The sequence below is a fragment of the Castor canadensis genome, chromosome 9, assembly GCF_047511655.1.
Source record: "Castor canadensis chromosome 9, mCasCan1.hap1v2, whole genome shotgun sequence".
NCBI lineage: Eukaryota > Metazoa > Chordata > Mammalia > Rodentia > Castoridae > Castor > Castor canadensis.
The window spans coordinates 40,968,008-40,986,036 of NC_133394.1; the positions used below are offsets into that span (position 1 = coordinate 40,968,008).

The 18,029-nt window shown below is 38.2% G+C and overlaps 1 protein-coding gene across 1 annotated transcript in view; it reads right to left on the reverse strand.

Moving 5' to 3' along the window:
• Window positions 1-696: 696 nt before the first annotated feature.
• Window positions 697-18,029, reverse strand: part of Papss1 (3'-phosphoadenosine 5'-phosphosulfate synthase 1) — an 87,132-nt gene continuing 69,799 nt past the window's right edge. Inside the window, exons 11-12 of the mRNA XM_020187041.2 lie at window positions 16,278-16,507; window positions 697-1,397 (exon numbers count right to left, since the gene is read on the reverse strand). Of these exons, the coding sequence (XP_020042630.1) occupies window positions 1,259-1,397; window positions 16,278-16,507 (369 nt within the window). The 3' untranslated portion in view covers window positions 697-1,258. The remainder of the gene's footprint in view (window positions 1,398-16,277; window positions 16,508-18,029) is intronic.

Sequence of the window (18,029 nt, forward strand, 5' to 3'; positions counted from 1 at the left end):
AAAATTCATCTTGAAGGCAAGTTTGGCAGTCTGCTTGCCTGCCTATAACCACGGAAGATGGTTTATCCTAACACTCCTTATGTGAGAATAGGGCTGTGCTGTGCAATTTTTTTTTTTCTGCCAATGAATTAGCAGGTGATTTGGGACACTTCTGAGCCAAAATACTTCAGAGACTATGGGTGGTTTTTGCTTTGTTTTTTTTCTTTTACTGATACAGGCTCTTCTTATGTTGCTCAAGCTTCCAGGGTTCAAGCGATCCTCATGCCTCAGCCTCCTGAGTAGCTAGGATTACAGGTGTGAGCCACTGGCCTCTGGTCTAAGGCTTCTTTATTTTAAACCACTGTGGTTGAGAGATTTTTTTCTACAATATAAACTAGCTTTCCTAAGTAAAGCAATAATATCCACTTATATTCAAAATTCTGGTTGGATTGTTAAATAGTGTTTAACATTACAGACATGTTTGGGAAAATGGCTGTGTTTTTGGATAGACTAAGAATGCTTTATTTTCCCACTTAAAATTATGGAGTACTTTAATTATGGGCTCCTGCTATCCCAAACGTCATTTATGCATTACAGTGTAAGGGCTGAGTATAGATTCCAAAATGAAATGAAAAATACCTATAGTTTCCCTCCTCCATCACGAACTTTTTTACAAGGGTACGCATAAACCAAACTTTACAAAAAGTATCACATAAGTAAGAAGGCAAGAAATTAATTTTATTGAATAAAGAAATTCATCCAGAGCTGACGTAAGAACACTTTAGATTATAAGAGCTAAAAGATCAATAGCTGACTGGAAGGCAGAGAGGAAGCCATTTACATTTTCAATGTAGAAAAAAACCTAATTGCTACAGATGTCTTGTAAAATTCCCCAAACAAGGTCTAGCCCAGATTATTGTTTAGGGATTTTTTTTTTTTCCATCTTGAGGGATGAAGAGTAAGATTCAATGTGTGTATTATTGGTTACAACAAAGACAACACCTTGAAAAAATCATAAGACAGAAGCATAAATATAATATAAAAAGACAAGGTTTTAAAATGGTACTGTAAGAATATTAGCTGTATGTTGAAAAGACACATCAAACACTAGTTCAAAACAGAGCTTGTAAGGCAGACCAAAACTGATGCAAGTTAAGGAAAATGGTTTGTTCTTAGGAAGCGTGTCCAGACAGGCACAAGCACAAAGAAATGCCAACAGTCACTATGTGGTCCCTTCTGTTGCTCAGTGATGTCACGGATGGAGTGAGGGGCTAGCAGCTCAAGCTTTCTCCAAGGACTTGTAGTATTCCACCAGCACGGTCCAGGCCTTGGGAGCCATGAAACCTTCAGGAGGTTTCTGGCCTTCGCGGGCAAGTTTGCGCATTCGTGTTCCTGAAATAAATTCAAAGTCTTCATGGCTGAAAGAGCAAGAAGAAAATTATTTCACATTTTTTGGAAAGTGACTGTGAAGTTTTAAAAAGCATTTGTTCCTTCCATAGTAGATTAGACTGACTTAATGAAAACAAAATTATCAATTTGATGTCAAATTTGTAACTAAGCCAAAAATATTCATGCTATTGAATATTACCCAGTTTTAGAACGAGGAAAAAATTCTTTTTTTCTTTCTTTCAGTACTGGGGTTTGAACTGAGGGGTTCACACTTGCTAAGCAGGTGCTCTACCACTTGAGCCAGCCCTATTTTTGCTCTGGTTATTTAGAAGATAGGTCCTCACTTTTTGCCTAGGCCAGCCTGAGCCATGACCTTCCTATTTTATGCTTCCTCTGTACCTGGGATGAAAGGCATGCACCACCATGCCCTGCATTTTCCCACTGAGAGGGGATCTCAAAAATCTTTTCCCTGGGTTGGCCTCGAACCACAATCTTCTTGGTCTCAATCTCCCAAGTAGCCAGGATGACAGGTTTGAGTCACTGGCACCTGCCTTAAAAAAATTCTTACTGAAATTTTTATTGAGATCACTGCAGATCCTTATGAAGTTTTATGAAAATAACATAGCAAGATTCCAGTTTCTTTCTCCCAGTGCTGACACCTTGCGAAAGAACAGTATAATGTCACACCAGGAGGCATGGAAAGAAACTGCCAGGCTTACTCAGACCCCCCAGCTTTCCTTGTATTCATTTCTGTTTGGGTATTCAGTTCTGCACAATTCCATCACATGTTGTGCAGGCTCAGATGAGCATCCACCAGTCAGTTACAGAACAGTTTCAAACCACAACAATCCTTCACGTTGCTCAGAGCCCTAACGGTGGATCTCACCTCCTTACCTCCTCCCTGGCAACTGCTAATCTACAACTAGGAATTTCTTTTTTTTTTTTTTTTTTATATGACCCTGTATCTATACACTTCACTCTGATTTTCTAATTTTCTTTTATTATTCATATGTGCATACAAGGCTTGGTTCATTTCTCCCCCCTGCCCCCACCCCCTCCCTTACCACCCACTCCACCCCCTCCCGCTCCCCCCCTCAATACCCAGCAGAAACTATTTTCCCCTTATCTCTAATTTTGTTGTAGAGAGAGTATAAGCATTAATAGGAAGGAACAAGGGGTTTTGCTGGTTGAGATAAGGATAGCTATACAGGGCATTGACTCACATTGATTTCCTGTGCATGGGTGTTACCTTCTAGGTTAATTCTTTTTGATCTAACCTTTTCTCTAGTACCTGTTCCCCTTTTCCTATTGGCCTCAGTTGCTTTTAAGGTATCTGCTTTAGTTTCTCTGCATTAAGGGCAACAAATGCTAGCTAGTTTTTTAGGTGTCTTACCTATCCTCACCCCTCCCTTGTGTGCTCTCGCGTTTATTCTTTTAAAGGAACACAAAGTCTAATTTAACTAGCACAGACTAAAAAATTTTTTCAGAAGTTTTAACCTGAAAGGCTAATTCCACACTTAACATAAAGAGAGAAGCTTTTTTGTTTTAGCAGCAGTAGCAATAAGCAATATTCTTCCTTTGAAGAGATACCAAAAAGGCAGTGTTAATAGTTTCTCACATCTTCACACATAATAAAACACACAGACACCTTTAGACCATTAAGTCCAGAGCAACTGTAGCTGTGACACCATGATGCTGTCTACCTGCAATTTAACCTCTTCTTTCAAACAAGGAACCAACGGACTCTGCTGAGATCATGGGTCCTGTATCTGTGTGGAGCAAAGCTGAGGATCCAGTAAAATTATAAACCACCAAGTGGAGGGCTGGTGGAGTGGCTCAAGTGGTAAAGCACCTGCCTATCAAGCAAGAGGCCCCTGAGTTCACCACTAATAATCACACTTCTAGGAATCTACCGTCAGGAAATAATCAGAGACGCAGACAAATATGTTTAAGACAGTTATGTGACTGTTGTTCTGGGATATCAAAATACTATAAATAAAGTTAAAAGATCCTTAAAAAATTAGGTTACAGCCATAGCAAAATATTACATAGTCATTAAAGTAGCCTGGGATGTTCAAGATGTAATTAATGATACTCAAAATGCCATAAAAATACTGCTACGGGCCGAATGTCTCTGTCCCCCAAAGCTCCTGTGTTGAAGGCCTAATTTCCAATGTGATACTAGTTGGGCTGGGGCCTTGGGAGGTGACTACAGTTAGATGAGTCATGAGGGTGGAGCCCCATGATAGGATTACTCCTGATAAAAAAGGAAGAGGTGGAGGACCTCTTTCTTCCCCATGTGAAGAAGCAGTAAGAACGTGACCATCTGCAAAACAGTTGAGAGTCCTCCCCAGACTGTGAAACTACTGGCTATGAGAAATAAATGTTGTTTAAGCCAGTCAGCCTAAAGTATTTTGTATGGCAGCCCAAATTAAGACAAAATATTGTAATTTTGTTAAAATACAGAGGGAGAAAGGAAAGAGAGAGAGAGCATATGAAGAAAGACAACTCAAATGGTTACTTCTAGGAGGTGGTATTACAGGTGCTTTTTATTTTAATCACGTTTTCTTGTACAAGGATCACTTTTATCAACTATCATTAATACTGTAAATATTAAATAAAACAAAATTATTAGTAATAATTTTATAGTGACTAAAAGCTTTTTAAAAATCTCTATCTAAAATGATTTTAAGCCAAGTGCCAGTGGCCCACACCTATAATTCTAGCTACTTGGGAGGCTCAGATCAGAAGAACTTCAGTTTGAGGCCAGTCCAGGCAAATAGTTTGGGAGATCCCATCTCCAAAATAATCAGAGTAAAATGGACTGGAGTTGTGGCTCACACGGCAGAACACATGCTTTGCAAGCATGAAACCCTGAGTTAAAATCCCAATCTCACCAAAAAAAAAAAAAAGTAAATGTAATTGTTTTAAAATTTTGAAATAATGTAACCTTTAATTAACCCAAAACCTCCATTATCTGGGACATCTTTTCTGATGAGAGCTGATGGATAGTGCTGCCATAGGCCTATGCTTCCCATCCTGGCCCGATTGCATTGCAATAGCTATTATCTCCCATTTCAGTGACAGACATTAACAGGAAAAATATTCACTGACCAGGGATCAGGTACTTTATTATCTTTCTAATTTTGAGCTCAGTGTATATTTGGTGAAACATGGAGGAATGAAATGGCATATAGAAAAAATCTTATTGGTTCAATATAGAGCCATTTATGGCACTAGGTGAGTCACTACTCTTCACACTCTGGCAATAGGGAGGATTAAGATTTTCAAACGCTGTGGTTAATTTGAGCTACTACTACATATTCCCTTTTATCTAAATCTGGATTATTCACACTAGAGAATTCTACATGCCTTTCATAATGATCTCTTAATAATCCCCTTCAGGTCTATCTTCTCTCTGACCTTGCTCACCTCTTCCATATTCAGGAGAGCATGCAGGCCATCTTCTTAGCCAGGTTCATTTGGTCTCTGCATGTGGATGCACTGGTTGTCCACCCACTGGAAATGAGCTCCAACTCAAGAAAGAAGTGCTGGGAATTTCTTAGTGATCCACATTGTGCACGTGACTACTGCTTTTCCAACTTTCGTTATCTGTGTGTTCAATGACCTGAACACTCACAGAACTTGGGAGCGCTGGCACAGTTCTGTTGCCAACAGCCTCTAAGAACCTCCTCTACCTGGCTGCCCTACTGCCACCTAATCACTACTGTCAGTTCCCAAGAGCATCCTGACTCTTGGTCCTAGATCTAATTCTTAATCAACTTAACTGAAATACTAGGGTGTTAATGAAGTGTTCCATTCCCCTTTTAAACAGGTCTAAGAGCTTTATTTTGGAATGCTACAGACACACAATATGAATATAAAATAGTGCAGTTTATTTAATCAATCCCATTTCTAACTATTAAACAGAAAGCACTACCTCAACTCAGGCCTCCAACATCTTCCCCTAGTCATACCATGTGCTCTTCCTATTCTCCAGAACTACAAGAAAGACAGGAAGATAAACATACACAGACAGTCCACTCAATATTTCAACAGCTCTCATCTTAAATGTCTACACAAACAAACTTGTTAAAGATTATCAAACAAAAATGTTAGTAAATACTGCTTCAAACAAGATGGCTGGATTTAAATAGTTTAAATGTAGGGTTACCTTTCACCTCAATATAGAAGAAAGGACAAGTCTAGAGCTGGAGATAGAGTTCCATGATAGAGCATTTGCTTTGCAAGTACAAGTCCCAGGTTTTGGTTCCTAGCAGTGGAAAGCAAAAAAGAAAAGGCAAGTGTATTGGCCCATGCAGATGGACTGGCTATTGCCGCCAATACCTGAATGATACAACCAAGGTGATAAAAAGAAATTGAGTGCAAGTGAGATGAGACCTGGAAAAGAAGCAAAAGTGTAAGAGAAGAGACTTAAAAAAAAAAGAAATCAGGTAAGTTTGGCATCATGGAAATGTAATTTATAAATTTAACACTAAAATGAAAATTGAATTTGAGAAAACACAAAAGCTCTTGAAAAAAAGACTCAGCACTAAGGGAAAACATTTGTCAAAAGGGTAGGAAGTAACAGTCATAGATGATGAGAAATTTTAAAAAGTTGGGCTACAAAAGGAATAAGAAGAATGAGAAAAAACCAAAACAACCTCCACTAAACTTACAAGTCAGAATTTAAGTTTTCTTTAATGAAGATTAAACAGATGGTGAAGGAAAGGGACAAGTGGTGAAATGGCAGGTACAGAGTAGAGTAAAGATCCGATTACTTTTATGGGAAAGAGGACTTAAAAACTACATAGGAAAAAGAAAGTAAAAGTCAAGAATAAAAAAGGGAAGAGGAAGGAAGTCAGGAAAAAGAAAACTGGACAGAAGCAAAAGATGAGAAGAAAGTCTAGGATGAACAAAAGGAGAGGAACTTTAACAAGAAGGAGAAGGAATAGAGAGAAAGTGAAAAGAAAGCATGATAATCTGGAGTTAAAAAAAGGTGAAGTTGTTAAAGCAAGATGGTCTCAACAAAGATGTCAAGTTGCCTTCTGAGGGTAACAAGAACGCATGTGGGAATGAATTTGTCAAGAGAGTTAACTTATTTTCAGGCCAGAGGTGCCACAACTCAGGGCAACTTTGGCAAGCAGAGGCTAGACAGGAAGTCAGGTGTGTAAGAAGGAGGTACGTTAGGGTCCAGATGATCTTTCCAACTGTATCTACACTCACTTTGACCTGATCTAAAATTGCTTAGTTTTGGTGATCATAAGGAATGTTTCAGTTCCCCAGGAGGTATATTTATCAGCTCCCTAACTAAGCTTTGCTGTGGAAAACTATGACTCCATAGCTTTCAGACTACATAAACTTTAAGCTTTAGTTTCAAAATGAAAAAGTCATGTCTTTCAGATAAAGTGCTTGTTCTTGATGGTAATAAGAAAGAAGTAAACTAGCAGCTTGTTGGACAACTGGCCTGAACTTTTTGATTAAAAGGAAAAAAGCCAGACCAATTAAAATCCTTTTTTTCCCCAGAATGCCAAGCTGTCTGAAATCCAGAAGTTTGTTGCATTCCTTCTGAAATTGCATTTCTAAACCAAGGTCCCTGGGTACCTCTTTTCCTGACGCTATTTCACACTCCATCTGCCTTGCATGCCACAAGCATTTCTTCATCACATGAAATGGGAGTTTCTGCTTCCACATGGTGGTGGTTCCACTCCACCCTGGCTACAGAAAACACATTTCCCTCTGCCTCACTCTCGTATTTCCATCTCTGTTACATAAGGATTTTACTTTTTATCAGAAGCTAGGTTCAAGGACTTGACACAAGAGTCAGGTTCTATAATTAAATTCTACTTTCACAAGTAGCACATCTTTAAATGAACATCATTTTGTAGAAATAATTCAATCAAATAAAAGCAGAGAAATTTCTGGAATGATTTCAAATTAGCCCCAAAACCTTACCTATGAGGAATAAGAAATCTGCCAGAAGCCGAAAAGGCTACTAAATAAAGGGCCTTAGGCTTTCACTACAAAGCAATTCTAATTAGAGTCATTTCATTGCAGTAGTTAACCAATGGCACCTGGAAAAAGAAACAAAGGCATGTTTGATTTTTTCCTTTTCAAAACCACTTGGTTACAGATTCCCATAATCTACAGCAGACAGAATGCAAGCTCATAAAAAACAAAGAGGAAGGGGTCAGAACAGCAGGAAGGGGAGAAAAAGACACAACACATCAGCTGACAGCCTATGCAGAACCCTGAATAACTCACTAATTACATGTGTCCAGCATCTTGACTCACCCCAAAGTGCAATGACTCTTGGCCACTTGTTGACAATTTTAAATCTTTACAACCATCTGTTGTCCCTCCATCCACATATGTGGCCCCAGAGCTACAATCACAAGCTGTTCACACAGACAAGAGCCAAGGTCAGCAGACAGTCCTTCCGTTGTATCTTTTGAAGGTGCACCTCAAATTAGCCCAGCTTCTTAAAAGATGCTAACTACACGAAAAGCGATTCAGAGAAGCAAAAGGGAATTCCCTCTTTAACAGAACCAAAGCCAATGTAAGTAATGCATGAATCTAATTAGTTACTTTGGGCCTCATTATTCATCTAACTTGAAAGCAGGCCATTATAGTATCCAAAACAACTAGGACTTGTTAAGACTAAGACTTAAAATGACTCTTCAAAACCAAACAAATTGTTATTCATGGTTTTCTTTCAGAGATGTAAAACTTTGGTTGGCATCATATATGGCAATTTTAACAATTAATATTTCCTAGCTAAAGACTAACTGAAATACATAACAGGGGACACACTCTCTAAGGGGTATGGGATACCAGTCTCTTTCTCTTGCTTTTTTGGCTTCCCGGCCACCAAGAGGTGAGCAGCCTGCTCCACCACACACTCCTCACCACGATGTTCTGCCCGTACCACTGGCCCAAAAGGTCTCTAAATATGCCAGTATTTCTATAATCCAATGATTCTCAACAGTGATGACTTTACCATCCTATCCTCTGCAGGGCACACACAGTCAACAGTGCACAGGGCAACGTCCCCAGAACAAAGAATTATCAGGTTCAAAATGTCAGTAATGCTCTGGTTGATGAATCCTGCTAACTGACATGCTAATATGCAATTCCAACTTGATATATTTATAAAATGTAAATCCTACCCTCACACAAAAAGGGAAAAAACACAAGAAAGTGAGAAGAAAAAAGAAAAAGCATTCAGGCTTGAGCCCCAGAACTTGTGGCTAGAACTCTTTATAGTAAAAAAGGTCAATAATGGGACATAGCACTCTATATAGTCTGAGGTTGACCATGACTACATCTTAACAGAACATCTGATAGTACAGATATTACAAAACAAAACCAAACAAGTAAACAAACAAAACTATACTTCATGTTTTCAGAGGAAAGGAGCAAGAAGAGATTGTCAAATAGATGCTACCTATCCTCCAGGATACCTAAGGACACAAGTGTGCTGTGAGGAAGCTGTTCCATGTCATAAGGGGGCCCTCTCAAGTGCCTTCAACCCTGTGCTACACATGACAACCACAGGGACCTGTGGCATGGTCCAGTACCAGCCATGCGTATAAGGAGTCATTGAAATGTTTACAAAGAACTCAGACATGACTGTACTAATCCTAGGCATCTCTCAGTCAAGTGGACAAGCAAGATTTCACCATCACAAATGGGATAGGTGCTATTTTTCTCTTTTTAAAGACTTTCATATTTTTTCTGGACCATAGTTTTAATTGATTAACCGCATCAGAGAAATTCATTCCATTCACCCCTTATCCTCCCCAAAATGCATAAAACCATAGGAACTCCACTTGCCTACAAAGAAGAAACTTTCTAGGAACAAGTTTTCGAGAGTGGGTACTCATGAGCCTATCTTCCTTCTACCTTGTTGCAGTATTAGGCACTGTATATCGTCCTGTAGGGAAACCTAGATTATTCTGCCTAGGGACTAGGGAAAATACCCCTCAAGCACTACCTTCTCCCTTCTCTGATACTGATAGTTGTGCCCATTCACCCACAGAGTACTAAGATCTGGTCAGGGCTTTGAAATAGCAGAAGCAGAGCTTTGGCTTGTTTTGGTTCAAGGCCACTTTGGTCTTCTGGTATTCAAAAACACGTCTTCCATGTAGTCTGCAGAACTAGAGTGCTACTCTACCTTGTACTTCTGCCATATCTCCCTTTCTCCTCTCTGTGTCCTGGATATTGTGACTGACTAAAAGCAACATATGGGTGTTGTTGGGTATTACAGTGAAAATGCCACAATAACATTTATTTAATGTCATCTTGTCTATCATTCCTAACATTATCTGTAAGTGGGAAAGTCACCTCTGTTTTGTTTCTAAAGTAGGTACATTTCTCACTTCTCCCAAATGTTTTTAAAAGAGGGTCTGTGAAAAGATGAAAAATAATGTACATTTCCATACCATCCGCATCTGCTGATTGAAGGAAATTTACCATAAAAATTAAGGAAGAAACAATTGTCTTTTAGTAGATAAAAGACCCTTAAGAGAGAGCAAAACACATAAAACCTTTTGTTTAATAACTTTTTATAAAATGTAAGATCAGAATCAGAATCCTCCCATCAGAACACTCTCAGAATCTTATAGGAAACTTAGATTTGCCTTGCATGCAGTAATGATATCGTGAGAAGCACAAACCCTACACAAATTCCACCCCTCCTTTATACTACAACTCTTTCCATTAAAAACCTCTACCCATCACCTCTGGAATTCCAGGACACTCCACTAAACTGTACTGTTGTTTGGTTTTAAATTGGGAGGAGAGGTGGGATAGTAAATGTATGTATTTGTTAAGGAAAAAAATTAGACAAATGATCCAAACAATGTATGCACATATGAATATATGAATTAAAAAAAGAAAAAAAGTAGTCTTCACTTAACACAGCAATTATACTACAAAGCCTGCTGACTGTGCCTCCTACAGATGATTTGTAGTCCATTTCTTTCAACTGCTTGTTGCAATAAACCCAAATCTACCATTAACTTTTGCCTAGTAATAGACACCTTCACACCAGCCTCTCCTATCTTTCTCTTTTGTAAACTGCTACATCATATTTATGTTCTATGTTCCATGCCAACAGTTTCAGGCTCATTGGTTTCATAAACCTTCCAACTAGTTATTTTGTAATCCATGGTAATTCTAGTACATGAAGTTTCTGCAGTGGCTTCTGGTGTAGTTTCCATGTTTTTCATGGTTATGGCCCTTTGTCTTATGTCTTTTGTCATTTTTACAGAAATTGTTCAATATGTTTACAGAATTACTTACAGCAATAAGTCAAGGCCTTGGACACGAGGTGATTCCCCAAGGAGAGCCTGTGTTTACTTTTAGTGAATGCTTAGAAGCATGCCCCATCAAGAACTCCCTAAAAGTAATTTCATGGCTTCAGGGGTTTTGTTTGTTTGTTTTGGTGTACCCAGGAAAAAGAAGCTGGCCCATTTGAGTGGAGCACTGAGCTTCTGAGTTTAGAGCTCAATGCTCTCTGCTCACAGGCTACCAGGGTAGAAGAACAGCTTCAGTTCATGTCAGGTCCTCCTTGACACCAGGGTAGGAGGGAGTCCCAGCTGAATGGGAGTGTTTCCTGTGCCACCTACACTATGAGGCCATGTTGTCAATAGTTTATTATTGTGTCATCCTCCCTAGACTTTAGTCTTATGAGAGCAATGACACTATCTGCCTGTTTCTAACTACAGTGCCCACCTCCAGTGATGGTATGTAAATAGCAGAGACTCAATGAGTAGTTAATAAATGAATAATGCATAGCATTAGTTTCAATATACCAACTTTAATCCAAGATATACTAAAAATAAAATATAATTTGATTTTCAAAAACATATAGTAATACTATCCCTAATTATGATTCAAATGTATGCTAAAAGAAAAAAGATATTACAATAGATTTTATATTGTGTCTCTTTTAATGATCACAAAATAACTCCCCATAATAAAATATGTGTAAAATCTACAAAAATACAAGATAATACCATCAGTACATTCATGCAGTTACAATTGTACTTCCTAAGAAATATTAGAATTAATGAAGTACTTTATGCTTTATTAATGGAAAAGACAGTTCCCCAATGCCTTAACAGAAAGATGTGTATATTGCAGAGACTATGTGGCAAGAAAGGGAATGCTAAAAACTCAACACAAGACTTGGAGGTGAAGACAGATGAAAGTATAAAGGACCTGAAGGTTTTACATAATGGGAAAAACAACTAACTAAAGAAATTTAGGATTTGTAGATATTGTAAGAGTAAAGGTAACATTGGTTGGGAATGTAAGTCTAACATCAAGAAATCTAAGCAGCTGTGTGCCAGTGGCTCATGCCTACAATTCTAGCTACTCAGGAGGCAGAGATTAGAAGGATCATGGTTCGAACCCAGCCAGAGCAAACAGTTTGCGAGACCCTATCTCAAAAAAATCCAACACGAAAAGGGCTGGTGGAGGCTCAAGGTGAAGGGCCTGAGTTCAAATCCCAGCACCGCAAAAAGAAAAGAAATCTAAGCAGAATGTCCACTAGTGTGGTAGGCAAAATTTAAAGATGGCCACGATGCCTTTCACCCCCTGGTGCTACTACCATGATACGTTGTTGAGCCACAAAAGGGATTTTGCAGATGCAATTTCAGTTATTAATCAGTTGACCTTAAAATAGTAAAATTATCTGGGTGAACTGAAATCATTTGAGCCCTCTAAAAGCAAAGAATTTTCTCAGCTAGGAGCAAAAGGAAAGTCGGAGAAATCTGAGGATGAGAAGGATTCTACACAAAGGAGGTTCTATTGCTGAGATGCAGGACTAAAGTGACCTATAGAAGTAGGGAGCAACCCTCAGCCAATGGCCAGTAAGAAGAGGGGATCTCAGTCATACAACTATAAGGAACTGAATCTCTGGAATCTGCTAATCACAAGGATCAACGTGGAAAATGACTTTCCAGAGTCATCGTAGAGGAGCTCAGGCTGGCCAGAGAACACAAGCAAGCCCACCTAGTCTTCTGACCTAAAGAATTCGCAGCTGGGAAATGCTGACATATATGTTTAAGAGCTGAAGCACAGAAACTATGGTAATAGAGGAGCTCATGTGTGAAAAGCATACAATCAAAGAAAGGAAGAACATCTGAAAAAGTCTTGCAGGTTGTATACAATTAGTGTTACCAAATGATACCAATACTGCATGATGTACATAGACTCTACCATTAAAAATAGGAAAGAAATACTCGATTGAATAAATGGAGCTGTGCTCCAGTGGCTCATGCATGTAATTCTAGCTACTTGGGAGGCAGAGATCAGGAGGCTCATGGTTCGAAGCCAGCCCGGGCAAATAGTTCATGAGACCCTATGTTAAAAATAAACCAAAAAAGGCCTGGTGGAGTGGCTCATGTGGTAGAGCACCTGCCAAGCAAGCATGAGCCCCTGAGTTCAAACCCCACCAAAAAAAAAAAAAAAAAGTCAAGATACCAGATGACATTTAATCCATCAATCCCTTCTTTTATCCAACTCCACAAGGCACTTTCACTCATGTGTACTCTGTCTTTCTGATTTTGCTGTTTCAATAATCTAAATAAATTTACATTTATCTCCCCAAAGATTTCTTTCTAAAAGAAAAATAATAAAAGTTTAAAAAGTCAGATTATTTCTAAAAGTTTGCAATGCCTGCAAGAATGGGCTTGTAGCACTAAAACTAAAATTTTTTCTTGAGTCCCTATTGTAGCTAATATGAACCTCAACTTCCTAAATGTAAACAGAAGATTTTTATCATAATTCCTTATCAGTAATATCTTGCCTGAAATCTTCATGAAATATTTCCCTCTAAGTCTTGTTTTACACTGGTATTTAATCAAATCAAAAACTAGAAAATCATCAATTAAATGAAAGCTGGCTTTGAGTAACATCCATTAATCAAACAAAGACAACCTCATATGTGCATAATTAATAACTGTTTTCTCACTACATCAAAGACTATCGCCTTTCCACAAAATTTTAATCATTTTCCAACATATTCCCATCAACTTAATTATATTTGAACACAAATACAAAAAGTTAGAAAACAGGCAGTTTTAAAGCTTCCCAAGTTACAACTTATTAAGATTTGGTAACCCAAAAAAATTCCAAGGAAATGAGCCACTCATGCAACTAATATAGAATTCATCTTTGGAAAATCTTATGAGAACTGATGTAATTATTTAGCTTTTAAATGATTAAAAGACAGACTTAAAGCAATATTGCACAGATTTAACCAAACATCAAAGTTATCAAGGGCTTACCAGCACATCAGTCAACTACATACAGATGGTTCTAGGGTTCTGTGTGTGATTAAGCCTGCTGACCATGCAAAGGGACTACAGTAATGAAACATATCGGTACAAGAAGTGTAAGAGGAAAGCCCCACTCCTTTTCAGCTTTTTTTTTTTCTTTTCAGAACTGGGGCTTGAATTCAAGGCCTTTACCTTGAGCCACTCCACCAGCCCTTTTTTTGTGAAGGGTGTTTTGAGATAGGGTCTCACAGAACTATTTGTCTGGGATGACTTCACAATCCTCCTGATCTCTGCCTCCTGAGTAGCTAGGATTACAGGCATGAGCCACAGGCACCCACCTCCCTTTTCAGTTTTGCTCTGTGTTCTAAACATAACAAAATGGAAACTCACCTAATCTAGCCACTGGCAGGATGATCCTACTTCTCTCCTCATACTTCCTTACCACTGTGTAACTGACTTAATGTGGTTAATCACCATTCTCAGAACAAGATCATGTCCCTAATGTCTTGTACACAAACCACACAAATAAAGCACATGCTGGTAAGAAACAAAAGGTACACCATGCCAGACACTATGCTCTATAGATCTGCAGAAGGTACTGCTACCCTCCCTGCGGGGAAGGGCCCTTGGTGGGTGGGCCTCTTCCCAGACTATGTAAATTAAGACTCTTGATGGTGGTCTATATAAAGTTAACCATAAGAGCGCAGGACTGCACCCAAAACATTTTTCAACGTTTTTATTAGCATATAATAGTTGTACAGGGGTTCATTGTGACATTTTCAATTTCTTTTTTTGGTGGTACTGGGTTTGAACTCAAAGCACTGACTAGGCAGGCGCTCTAATGTCTGAGCCACACCTCCAGCCTCCAAAACATTTTTACTTTCTTTAATAATTTATATTTTAAGGTTTCTATCACCTTGTAATATATCAAAGTTTACTATAATTGCTAACATTTTCCTTAAAACTCTTGTTTTAAAAGCTTCTAAGCCTTGGTAGGAAAGTTAATTTAGAACTCTTGACATACCACTTTTACAGCTACATTTTTAGATGGTGAAATCACACGTTATATGTGCAGAATAACTGCATGAACATATGCAGGTGCATCTTTAAAGGTGAAACAGCCCCACATTACCTAGAACTACCAGTAGATATCGGCAACCCTAATTTCATATATGGATGAAAATGTTCTGATTAGTTGGAAACTTTTCTGGTGTGGCTCAGACATATACTGGAATGTGTGTCACCTTTGAGATCTTCAGCAAACAAGATTAGACCAGCTCTTTTTTAAACCCACACCTAGGCCATAGGGAACAATGCAGAGTTCTTTTGCACTTGCCTGTGCCAGATATGAACAGACTTTCTTGTATTTTTGCTACAGTTCATCACTCAGAAAAGCCTGCTACTTTCTAAAAGTGTCCCCTGTCTCTGGAATTACTATGTCACTAAATGAGAAACCAACAAGTCCTCCAAACTCCAGTGGCAATAAGAATATTTCTTTATACAGACAACTATTTACCTCAAAAAAATTAAATGAAAATAAATTTTATGCCCCTTAACAAGAGAATGGTGTTTTATTTTTAAAAGGTTGCTTTCCCTTTCTTCCCTCACTGTGATAAAATGGGCCACACCAAACGAATGCCCAGTGTCAGGGTCAGCATTATTTCTAAATGTGGAGCAAATACAAAGGAGCAGGGGAAACAAGAGCTCTCAGACTAAAGGTTTCTAGGCCATAGTTGAATCTCAGCTAGGACCTGTCAATGTAGTTAAAACTGATAAAATGCAAATTAAAAAGTTTTATATGCTGAGTTATCTCTTTTATATGCTAAATGTGAATTGTAATTTGTATGAAAAAAAGAAGGCACACTTAAAGAGTCAATCAACAAAAAGGGTCAATCATATGTGTACACAGCTCACATACATAAATTACGTAAAAAAATAACTAGGTACTACAGACTGTGGAAAGAACTATGACTAGATGTGGCAGCATACACCTGTAATCACAGCTATTCAGGAGACTGAGGCTGGGAATCACAAGTTTGAGTCCAGCCGGGGCTACGTACCAAGAGCTCATCTCAAAATCAGTAACAACAACAGGAACAAAAAAACTGCAGATTCTGAACTAAAAGGAAATTGCCTCATCCACACCATCATTCCAAAGAGGAAGAAACAAGGGCAGAAAAGACTCTTGCATATGGCAAAGACAGGGCTAGAACCAGTAACTTCTGATTCCATAGCTTCACCCTTCACTTTAAACTTACACAGTGTTTACTTACAATATTACATATAGATATAAATTAACACAATTAGTCAAAGGGAGATAGATATATGCTCAATACTGCCAATAATTTGTACTGAAAGTTGGTAGCAAACATGGTAGGCATAGAAATGCCAATACTGTACTTGAAGACCATGAAACAAAATTACTGAAACCTTAAAACTAGGCTCAATTTTCATTTCTACATCTAGCTTCCAGAATAATGGGAACTTTGTTTCCTTCATCTGCTTTCTCTGAAATAAGTATATGAAAGCTGCCATCAGACAAGACAACATGCTAAAGCCCTAGGAGCATGTCAAACCACAAAGTGTCTCGCAGATCTGTGCCAAGAACGAAAACCTTACTGTTCAGAGTCGTAGTAGTCCATACTCTTCTTCTTCTTGTTGTAAGCTGCAACTCGAAAAGGAACTATTTCCAAAGTGATTAGGCCAGGGGCCATCGTCAGCACTTTGGCGCCGTGGGTTGGCTCATAGAGATCCTTCCCTGTTTCTGGATGAGGCATGCCAGCGGGATCCCGTCCAACAATGTAAAAGTTGGCTCCTGCAACCATCCGTGCTCTGCAATGCCACTGGACCTACAATGCAAGTTTGCATATTAGATGACTATGCTTTTATGACCAAGCATTGAGAAGCAGTAAGTGGACATTAAAAGCATATGCTTTTTACGTAGTCATTATCTTAACGGTAAGAAAGCTCAGGAAACTTAAATGTACCATGTTGGGATGCTAGAAACCAAATTTGCATTCCCCAAAAAGAAAACCAACTGGAAACAAAATCTATCAATGTGTATGGCTATGTATGTACATGTATTTATATATTACTTACTTACAAGAGATATGTGAATGTACACATGTGTCTGTGCATGGTTTTACACGACTGTGAAGGGTCACTGACACAGTTCAATAACACCATATGAGGCTAGAATGAAGGACGATAGCTGTGCTTGGAGGGCAGCAACAGCAAGGGCTGAGTAGGATAAGGGCTTCAGTCTGAGATCCAGGAGATGTACCCAGAGTGCTCACTATAAAGTTTCACCGAGCTGTATGCACATTTAGAATTTAGAAACTTCTCTCTATATTATACCTTAAAAATACTCATTTTAGTTGGGTGGGGTACCTCAAGGCCTAGGGCTGGGCTGGCATGCAGGTGGGCAGGAAAAATACTCATTTGACTCACATAGGTGAATAAATATTTACAGTATTTACTTTAACAATATTTTAACGGGGTTTAAAAAAAAACCTACTGGATGAAAATGGCCTAAGTTATATGATTGCTTACATAAACTAGTACTGAGAAAATTATGTAACTAAGTGACTACTAACCAATATTATAAGTGAACAGCCAGGCTACATCCACAACTAGCTTTGAAGTCTATATTTTTAAACTCAACCCTATCACTAACAAGCAAAAATTAGTTCAACACTTAACACAATGCAGCTTTAGAAAAGAGATGACTAGTTCAACATCATCATTAAAATTAAAAGACTTTAGTAGAGGTCCCAAAGATTAAGCAATTTAACCAATAAAGTTTAGGACAAACCAGGCCTGGAAATTTGGTCTTAACTCCCTTTCTGTGTAAAGATTCATATGTGGTATTTTATATAACCATATATATAAACAAAAATAAGATACTATATGAAAATAAGGTACAAACGATATACTATACAAAAATCTGGCATACATAACTCTTACACATGAATAACCCAAACATCTTTATTATTTTCTTTTTATCTTTCTTGACAGTTTCTCTTACATCAGGTACTTAACATTTCTATCAACACAGAAAAGTATAATAGCACAAGTGCAATGTCATACCCCATACTTGATCTGGTCATGCCAAGGGGTTTCAACTTTTTAAGTTATTTTAAGTTGTTTCTACTAGTATTCACACTTCTAAACTGTAGGCTTATACTACTTTGCCTTGACTATTAAATTATAGATACTGTATAATATAGACATTAGCTTCACCTCATTTAGTTTTCCTACTAGAAAAGATATTTGGATGTCATTTCCCATGCCATTTACCCACCACAATATTTTTGGTAAAATCATCTGTTAAATGGAAATTTTATGGTATTTATCTCAGATTTTTAAAAA